The 10,659-nt window shown below is 30.4% G+C and overlaps 1 protein-coding gene across 3 annotated transcripts; it reads left to right on the top strand.

Annotated features, from left to right (window-relative positions):
- Nucleotides 1-923: 923 nt before the first annotated feature.
- Nucleotides 924-10,554, top strand: LOC105839159 (probable proline--tRNA ligase, mitochondrial). Of its 3 annotated transcripts, XM_036292203.1 has the most exons (7): nucleotides 930-1,132; nucleotides 1,297-1,357; nucleotides 2,479-2,730; nucleotides 8,045-8,306; nucleotides 8,402-8,583; nucleotides 9,533-9,745; nucleotides 10,171-10,554. In XM_036292203.1, the coding sequence occupies exons 1-7, from the start codon at nucleotides 1,101-1,103 to the stop codon at nucleotides 10,453-10,455; spliced, it is 1,287 nt and encodes a 428-aa protein (XP_036148096.1). In that variant the 5' UTR covers nucleotides 930-1,100; the 3' UTR covers nucleotides 10,456-10,554. The 3 variants fall into 3 exon arrangements, with proteins under 3 accessions (XP_036148095.1, XP_036148097.1, XP_036148096.1); XM_036292202.1 differs by lacking the exon at nucleotides 1,297-1,357 and having other exon boundaries at nucleotides 924-1,132; XM_036292204.1 differs by lacking the exons at nucleotides 1,297-1,357; nucleotides 2,479-2,730 and having other exon boundaries at nucleotides 926-1,132.
- The last annotated feature ends 105 nt before the right edge of the window (nucleotides 10,555-10,659 follow it).

The following is a 10,659-nucleotide window of genomic DNA, read 5'->3' as shown; positions in this document are numbered from 1 at the left end:
CTTCATGAGTTTATAAAATTATAAGTGCATGCATTGAAGAATAATAAACTTGTCACATTGACAGCAATTGTGCATGCATGTTGACAACTTGCCGTCAGTTTGTTGAATTCTAATGTAGAATTTTACATGATGTCAAAACAACAGACAGTTTGAGGAAACACCTTAGCTTTAGTTTGATAAAATTAATAGGGAATAAGTGACAGCAAAATAACAACACGTTGCCTTTATTTGGCTATCTGGGGTAATAACATTTATTGAGAATCAATGTTTAATTAAAATATTATATTAGGTTTTGAAATAATACCGTTATGATAGAAACTTGATAGACAGAAAAAATATTTGTAAATAAAATAATCTCTTTAATATTACTTTAGACAATACTTTAAAAATACATGATTGTGTTACATAATTACTATTTTAATGAAGTTAATAATCTTATCATACATTAAAAACAAAGTATTTTTAATTGTAACAATCAATCAAATTATTTATAATATTTATATCGTACTTTTTAGATTACAAGCTACAAACTCACGGAACCCGCAACTCGCAACTTGCTCGTGATGTTGATTTGGCTATACCAGACAGCACCCAGCAAACACAAAGTTACATGTAACGTGCTTGTTAGTTGTAATTTCCCATTCAATAATATAATTGCAATATAACACATGTTATATTACAATTACATTGTTGAGTGGGAAATTACAACTAACAGGTACGTTACATGTAACTTGGTGTTTGGTGGGCATTGAGTTGTCACGAATCATGATGGTAGTAGATGGCTGTGCATATATTTCGGTCCTAGAGAAAATTACTCGGATAGCCATTATCGTAAAAACCCAGAATATATGAGAATATATATTCATGTCTCTGTCGATTCTCCCCGCGCGGACTCCAGCATATAACAATGACCTCTCCATTAATACAACCTCTATGACTTACTATGTCTATGGTTGACTGTGTACGATTAACACCGGTTTTTCACATGTGCATTATATAAATATTCTCAGAAATGTCACGTAAAGCGAAAATTATTAATCCAATCAGGATGTCTAAGATATTTCAACCAATGACAACGAGCGGATCACTCAACAGTGGAGATGGAGCAAAAATTGTATCTAAAAGTCACAAGGTATATATACCTTGCCCAGCGAGAAACGATAATGAATTCGACATCAATTCGACGTCGAATCGACATCGAAATGATTTCGATGTCGAATCGATGTCGATTCGATCTACTATTTCTCACTGGGTGTATGGATATACACACACACATACACATATTTCTTTTTTAAGGAATTATAGGACTTCAGCAAATTGGAAAATAAGATATTTTACAATATCACATAAAATTTTGGTAATTATTCAGTTTAGCTACTTCTAAACCAAACTTTATGAAATTATTCGACGCGTTTTTGCACGAAACGAATGAATCTGGTAGAAAAAAGTACCGCTTTGCCTCGGAGAATGAGAGATTAATCGTTAAAGGCGACTACTAATTAGGTTAGGATATCTATCATACCGACGATAATAGTGGATAGTAGTGTCACGAGTATGTGCAGCGGTCACATTTTCACACTCCATAGCCACATGCGCATACGTAATCAAATACCATCTTATGCTAGCGCCACACTATGCGCGTATTCGCGATTCGTACGATTCGTAATTCGTAATTCGCGATTTAGCTGACGTTCATGAATAGTGTGGAGAAAAAATTTGTTGATTCATCGGCCGGTATTCATAGTTCGGATCTTATATTTAAGATCATCTTAAGTACTGTCTTAAGATGCCATCAACCAATCACAGAGCCGTATTAGCATCTTAAGACATTGCTTGAGACGATCTTGAAATAAGATTTGACTATGAATACCGGCCATCATGCGCGATTCGTCATTCGCACTGATTCGCTAGTCGAGTGGTCAGATAAATTGCGAATTATGAATTACGAATCGCGAATACGCGCATAGTGTGGCGCTAGCATTAAAAATGCGCGAATTTCAAATTTACTTTATGAAGATCTCGCCACGTCTCGTCGCACCGCGTTAATATTAGGCGTAGTCTACAATGAAGGCTTAAGCTTTAAGCCGTAAGAAATTGACTATAAATCATAATTGAGTATTTTTATAAAAATTGACTGTGATTGGTCAATTTCTTATGGCTTAAAGCTTAAATCTTTATTGTAGACTACGTCTTAGATACAGTGGGCCGTGCTATAGCTTGAGCGGCTCAAGCGTATTTCCCAGCGCGCTTTTATTCGTATAATTTGAAAAAATATTTCGGTTATTATTGCGAATATCCCAAAACAATATGGGACTTTTACGTTCATCTCAACCTCTTTTATCTTGCCATGAACTATTGTGCACCCTAGAATTTTACTCTGGTGTGTGTGTGTGTGTGTGTGTGTGTGCGTGCGCGCGCGCGCACGCACCTCAATTAAATGGCTTCTTTTAGTCAAAAGTTGTTTTTTATTTGTTTTAGTTAATGATTAATTATGGAATTATTAAACCACTTAGCACTGGTATGTATGCCCTACTGCCATTAGGAATGCGAATTCTAAACAAGTTGATCAATCTGGTTGACAAAGAAATGGCAAATATTGGCGCACAGAAAATACTGCTTCCAGCGTTAACTTCGGCTATGTTGTGGAAGAAAACTAATAGATACGATGCCAACAAAGCAGAACTGTTTACACTCACAGATAGATACAAGAAAGAATATATATTGAGTCCAGTAAGAAAAATATAACAGATTTTTCTTCTTACAACCTTTTATGCGACTTTGCTGCGTTGTATCTGGCGTGACAAAAAATCAGAGAATTTCTGTTATTTGCACTTTGTAGCGGGATCTCTTCCTTTTATTTTGAGTGATTGTTCATTGCTGTGCTATGTTTTTTGACCGAGTTAATGAGATTTTAAGAAAAAATGGTTATTTTAACTTTCATAACTTATTACTCGTGAATAGATCAACATATATATATATATATATATATATATATATATATATATAAAATGTTCCGCAAAAAAAAACAAATTACTTGGGAAGTTTAGAATTGGACAACTAAAAGTTTGCATTTTTAAATGTTGATTGATAAGTTGGGAGAAGCGCTTAGGCAAAATTCCACAGGACATTATTGAAAGGTGCATAAACATATGAAAACATTTACAAGCAGTAATTGATCAAAGAATGTTAGTGTTTATTATTGGGGAGTAATCGTACTATAAAACTTTGCTTTAGCGATGTGATTGAATCACGACAACATATTGAATTAAATAAAAACATATATTGAATTAAATGAAGTAAAAATATGCATTTTTTACGTAATCTTTGAACGCAATTTGTTGTTAAAAAAAGTGAATTTACGAAAAAGGCAATAATAGCATTCAAAAGTGCAAACTTTCAGCTTTCCATCGCTTTTTTCGGACCGTTGATTAGTTCACGAGTAATAAAGCGATAAAAGTCAAAATAACCATTTTTTTCTTAAAATCTTATTAACTCGGTCAAAAAACATCGCACAGCAATGAACGACCACTCAAAATAAAGGAAAAAGATCTTGCTACAAGATGCAAATAACAGAAATTCTCTATGATTTTTTCACGCCAAATGCAGCGCAGCAAAAAATTTTCATTTCAACGGTTTAAGTTTTATTATTGTGCCATGTTCGGAAAAAATAACTGAAATCGTCCAAAAGCGTTTGAAAGAAGAAGTTTCAAGCTTTAAAACACTTTTTGGATTTTGTTTCTACGATGTTTGCTGAGTTTCAGCGATTTGAAGATAGCCTAAATTTTCGATATACGAAAAGTATTCTCTATTTTTTTTTAAATAGTGTATATATAATTAACCCTAGAACATTGAACTGAATTTTTTTATCTTTAGAGGCAAAACTGAAGTGAAAGGCAGATGTTAAAAAAATTTGATTTTTGGCCTCCTTCTGGAACCTTTGATAATAGCAAAAAATTGTTTGGGTCTCATTTGAAAAGAAAAACAGCCTCACATCCCAAAAGTACAGGGAAAATGGAACTCCTCAGGGTTTTGTTGGGTTTTTTTTCAAAAATTGTATAGTTACCTAATGTGCTTACATTTTTTATAAATTCGATGTTTTGGAAAGGTTTTCCATAATATTTTATATTTAAACGCTACTAACCGTAGGTATTTGAATGTTAGACTGTAAAGACAGCATGTATATAAAATGATATCGGTAATATTTTGTATATTACATTTTGTATATACATACAGTTCTGATATCCCATTTTAAAGGATCACTCAGAATAACTTCTTAACTCAAAGTCATGAGTTTTTCTGTGAAAGCATTTTATAAAGTAAATATTCGGGAGTTTTGAGATTGCTGATTACGAATCCGAAGGTAGATTTTTAAAATTTAAAGTTCTAAAATAGCGGATTTGAAAAATTGCCTGTATTTTCGTGATAATAAGCACTACAGTTATTAAATTATAACCATATATATTTTCATTAAGAGAAGGTAATTATGTTTAGTAATGTTTCCTGTTTTTACAGACTAAATCGAAGCAAGTCTTGTCTTGATTATCTAGATAGTGTCATATCTTTTGTTGACTGGATCTCTTCACACCTTACCCTTAGTGACCAGATTGTAATGATTCTTGCTTTCATAGACAGACCTTGACTAGTTGGATCTCTTCACATTCTTTTGAAAATCTAACTTCGGATTCGTAAGCAATAACCTCAAATCCCCAAATAAAAAAACTCGTGACTTTAAAAGTTAAAAAGTCATTCAAAATGGTCCTTTAAAATGAAACACCAGAACTGTATATTATAGACACCATTTTGTATATACCGTTTTTACAGTCAAATACCTATTACATTCAAATATCGTCTTTGCATTCAAATACCTATGGTTAGTAACTTTTCAATATAATAAAATATTGAATTCAATATAATGAAATATAATGAAATATTGTTTGGAAAATCTTTCCAAAACATCGAATTTATGAAAAATGTAAGCACGCTATGTAGTTTTCCAATTTTTGAAAAAACCCGACAAAACCTTGAGGAGTTTCATTTTCCCTGTACTTCTGGGACGTAAGGCTATTTTTTTCTTTTCAAGTGGAACCCAAACAACAATTTTTTAGTATTATTAAAGGTTCTGGAAGGGGGCCTAAAATCGGACTTTTTTAACATTCTTTTTTTATCCTAAACTTTTCGAATGTCTCAATCCTTTTTATTAGCAGTACATTAATAATTAAGTAGTGCATTTTCGTTTTTTCTGAAGTAAACGATGATGTATAAGAACGTGGTGTTTTTGCTAGAGAAGTATTGAAAAATCCACTTAAGGTAAAAAAAGGAAATTGTGCAAAAATGACTTTTTTCATAAAAACGACTCGGATTTTTTAACAAATAATAAAGCTAAGTTAAAAATTTTATGCTATTTTAATGGTGAATAAATTAATGGTGAACATAAAAAATATGTACAAAATCCGACCGTCATTCTCCACGTGATGCACATCGGGTCACTTTAATAACAACGGTATAATTGAGTTAAACACGAATAAAATCAATGTGCAATATTATATTGATACTCAAAATTCATGATATTCAAAAAATATCGTATTTATTTGCTAAAATATCCTAAAATGCAGTACAAATTTCAAACTCATGTTTGTTCAACATGAGTTTGAAATTTCAATCAACAAAAAACATCGTATCGACATGTTTTTTTAATTGCTTAGAAAAGAATGAACTTTAAGAATCTGAATTAATATTAGCAAGATTTTAACGAGAAACTTGCAAAATGATAACAAACTTTTACTTTTTTTAATTAAAAAACACATGTTTGGTTTTTATGCGATACAAAAGGTTCGTCCTTAATAAATCAAACTTTCGCGTAGGGATTCTCAAAGTAGAGTCTTTGCCTTTTAATTAAAAAAAGTACATGTAATTTGGATGATTTTTCGCAAAGTTGCATCACTTTGAAGATTGCCTAAAAATCGGTCAAAAATTTTGTTTCGTTTTTTTTTGCGCCAGTGTACTTTTTGCGTTTACCAACGTTAAACAAAATATATTAATAAGGAAACAAATAGAAAAAAATACTTTGCACAACAGTGGTAGTACGACGCGTCTGATAACGTGAGGATATATATAATTTTTTTAAATTGGAATTAGATTGAAAGGGTACAAATAAAAATTTTTTTTACTTAATCTTTAACATAAGAATAAATCTCTCATTTTAATTATTTTTACGTAAAAAATTAAAATTTAATACCAAATTTTTTTATACTTCTCACATACGAGATACTGTAAGCTCTGGTTAAGGGGCTACATACACCCAGAGACAGAAAGAATAGGACTTTCTCGATTTTTTTTTCAAAACGTAATGGTAATTAATCCTAGTTTTCTTTACTTTAAAATACATTCTTAAAACATGTTTCAGAATAAATTTGAACTAAAAATATTTAAAAATGGCGGAGATATTGTCCCCATTGCAAGACCTTGTTGAAAAAAGGTGCTCCGCGATACCAGGTGCAGCTTGTACAGGACTTATCTGAAACAGACCAGACTAAAATTTTCTTAAACTGTATGAAATTATCTAGTTTTTATCGTGGCCAATTTTTAAAATATCGATTTTTGGCAAAATGGTGGCCGTTGAAAAAAAGCGATTTTTTAGGATAAAAATTAGTCGTTTTTTTTAACTGTAAAAAAGTAAGGGCTCTAAAAAACCGCCACGATAAAGACTGTCTTTTTGTGTAGATTAAGAGGATGCTAAAGCCGTGTGTTTTACCGACATTCTGTATTTATCACTTAATTTCGAATTGAATTTACAGAATTGATAATCCTTTTACACTTTTAAAGTACGTACACAAATGAACCGAGGGACGATTAGATAAAGACCAAAAATGCAAAAAATTTTTTAAATTTTATTTGTTCATAAAAATATTTGCTTCAAAATATAAGTTATGTAGCTTATACTTACAAATGAATGGTGTTCCCGGGTTCGGAATAAATTGAGGAATAAGATTATAATCGTCAAATTACGATTACAAGCCGTACAAAAAAGATATTTTAAAAATAGAAGCGCTTAAATGAATAAAATTTTTGATCACATAAATATGTTTTTTTATGGCTTGTAAACGTAATTTGACAAATATAGTCTTATTCCTTCTATTTCAAACTGCGAGACACCATTTATTTGTAAGTATAAGCTATATAACTTGTATTTTAAAGCAAATTTTTTCATGAACCAGGATAAATAATGACTCTGCATTATCGACCTCAATCAAGTTTGATGGGCAGTTTAGCATCCTCTTAAGCCCTCCAAATTTCAAATAAATCGGTCCAGTCGTTTCCGAAATATTTTTGGTACGCGTTTTGAAAATATGGTTTTGAGAAAAACGTGTTTAAAGCTTGACATTCGGTTAAAACGTAGATAAAATTTTTTTTTCAAACTTACATGGAGTCATCCACTCCAGGGCCATACAGTGAATCCTCTCCAGATGTTGCGGCATCAAAGGCTTCGATCCTAGTTTGCCGGCATAATATTCTTGCGTAAGCTACCTGCTGCGAAGGATTAGGGCGCGCCCGTCGCGCCCCAGCGTCGTCGAACGCGCTTGGACCTTTTTCGCTACATCTCCGACAATTTTCAAGGAATCACTTTGAAACTTGCAAGGGATATTCTCAAGACTTTATACTTTACGAATATGTAAAAAACGAAAAATGCATTTTTTTGACATTTCTGGGTATATGTAGCCCCTTAATGCAAATTGACTGTCAAAGAGTCAAGCTGAATTATAGTATGAATTCGGTTTCGAAAATCCACCTAGCTACTTCGGAAACACAGTTTGGATATCGTTTGGGGTGATAAAGCACCCCATATTAATCTTTTGGAGTTAATATAATAAATTCTTTTTTGTACTAATGTAATCTATGTTTCCCATTTGACCTGAAAATATATGAATTATATTTTATGAAATAATTTTATTAATAATATATAGAATTAGATTCTACATATAAAATTATATAAGAATTTAATATAAAAGTGTACTTTACATATCTGTGTTATTATATCTGCATGCAGACATTCGAAGAAGCAATCTGCGATTTGATATCGTCGATAGGACAACTTTCCGCTAAATCGTTACCCTTGAAGTTATATCAAATTTCCAGCAAGTGGCGAGACGAGATGAAACCACGACTCGGTTTTCTACGTAGTCGAGAATTTATCATGAAGGACTTGTATACGTTTGATACCAGCTTGGACAATGGACGACATACGTATGATTTAGTTTGCGAGTCTTACAGTAATATTTTTAAACAGATTGGTGTAGAGTACAAGAAAAGTAATTATTTCTACTTGTATGCTAAAATATATTTATAGAAACATTATAATGTTGAAAAGAAGGAAAAAAATTTATTTAATAATGATTATTATAAGGCATAGGTGATGTGGGAACGATTGGAGGCCTGATGTCGCACGAATATCATTATGTGTCTGATATTGGCGAAGACATAATACTTCAATGCTCCTCATGTCATTTCTCTATCAATCGAACTATTTCCAAGACAATGAGTTGTCCGAAATGTAAAAACGAACTACATCAACACATCGCTGCTGAGGTAATATAGAAATTTTCCAGGATTAAATAAATATTTTTTTTAAACTAAATTAAGGGGATTCTCAGGTCTATTTTACCGATCATGTTTTAGACTAATCTTTTAATTAGCTTTAAAGAATTATAAAAGTATTTTACAGAATTAAAATACAAAAATGTAGACGGGAATGATCGAGTTCATATAAAAAACAAAAAAATTATTTTAATACTGTCAATATTTGCTGTCATATTTATGATAATATTTATTAATATACAAAATTTATGACATATATGTACAAAATAGACCATACTCCCTTAAGAACAATTACAATTAAAAGCCTACTAAAAAATTAGAGCAGTTTCAAAATACTTTTTTATAAAATATCTTTGAATCAGCTTTACAGAATTCAAAATTCTTTTACATGAAATTGCCTTTGCTCTCCTCATTTTTGTGCGTACTTTGTGCAAAAAGATTTGGAATTTTATAAAGATATTTTCTAATAAAAAATGTTGATTTCTTTTAAATTAATCATTTTATTGAATAATAACATTGAATTAAATTGGATTAAAAGTTAATTTTAAATGGCATTATTTATATATTAAATTAAAATATCATAATTTTTTAAAATTAAATTACTCCAAATAACAATTATAACATGTATTATCAATTAACCTTAATATTTTATTTGTAAATTAAAATGTGAAATTTTTTTAGAGAAAAATATTTTTTTAACATTTTTACAATTTTTAATTTAGAAAAAAGTTAAGAAGTATTAAAATTCATGTTTTAAAAATTCGTTAAAGTTAAAAAATAATTCACTTAAAATTAATTAAGTTAAAAGTTATTAACTTTCTAACTTTATTATTTAACTTTTTACTATTATTTAACTTTTTTCCAAAAGAAATTTCTGAAAGAAATTAGTAAGCATGAAAGTGTCACGAAAAATGTTATATTATATAAATGATAATTGCAGGTAGGGCATACATTTTTATTGGACACAAAGTATTCGCAGCCGTTAAAAGCGATGTACACGGAGCAAAATAAATCGAAACCCATAGTAATGGGCTGTTTCGGTCTGGGATTAAGTCGTATTATCACACTAGTTATCGAAATCTTGTCAACAAATGATGAGATAAGATGGCCTGTAAAATTAGCACCATATACAATATGCGTCATAACGCCGAAGGTAATAAGATAATAAATACTGCTTAATATACAGAGTGTTTAGTAGCACGGGTAAGAGAAAATGTGAGAATGACATTAAATGATGAAATGAGAAAAAATCAAGAACAAGGTTTCCAATTAAGGCTTTATGTTTAATTATAATTATCTGTGTAAAGAGTTTAAGGCACGTGAATATTTAGATGTTATAATTGAAAAATAAACCCTCATTGTTCTTGATTTTATAATTCTAAATATTTAAATATTCAAATAGTGCTTAAAACAATAGTGAATATATTTAAACATTCATAATTACGAAACAAAATATTAATCGGAAATTTGTTATTCTGAATTTTCTTGATGTTTAAAATTAACTTAATTTTTTTCCACCTGTTGCTGTACCCCATATATTAAAGAATATTTTTCGTTATATTGAATTAAAATTTACAGGCTGGAAGCAAAGAAGAGAATACATCCGCCTATGTTGAACAGCTGTTTGAAATATTTTACGAACGTGATATCGATGCAATATTAGACGATCGTACGCATGAAACAATTGGTAAACGACTAGTATTTGCGCGTGCATCGGGCTATCCTTACATAATTGTCATTGGTAAACCAGCAATCCAATCGATTCCTCTATTCGAGCTCCATGATGTTAACAATTCGACTTATCGTGAATTGTCGCTGGACCAGATAAGCGATTACTTTAACAATATAAAATTTAAAAATTAGAGATACGATTGCATTAAAAATAGTGTTTTATTTTAGTATTTAAAAAGATATTAAAGTATTTAATGTTTGTTTCTATTTTTTGAATACTTAAAAATATTTTAGTTTTAAAACATTTGGTGTTTAAAACACAAATGTTAATTTCTATCAATGCAGATTAATCTTGATTTAATTTATTTTTTATATTTTTTTAATTCCAAAAATTAG

Source organism: Monomorium pharaonis, chromosome 9, assembly GCF_013373865.1.
Source record: "Monomorium pharaonis isolate MP-MQ-018 chromosome 9, ASM1337386v2, whole genome shotgun sequence".
Classification (NCBI taxonomy): Eukaryota; Metazoa; Arthropoda; class Insecta; order Hymenoptera; family Formicidae; genus Monomorium; species Monomorium pharaonis.
The sequence above is the reverse complement of the archived record's forward strand: the minus strand, read 5'-3'. Positions and strand labels throughout refer to the sequence as shown.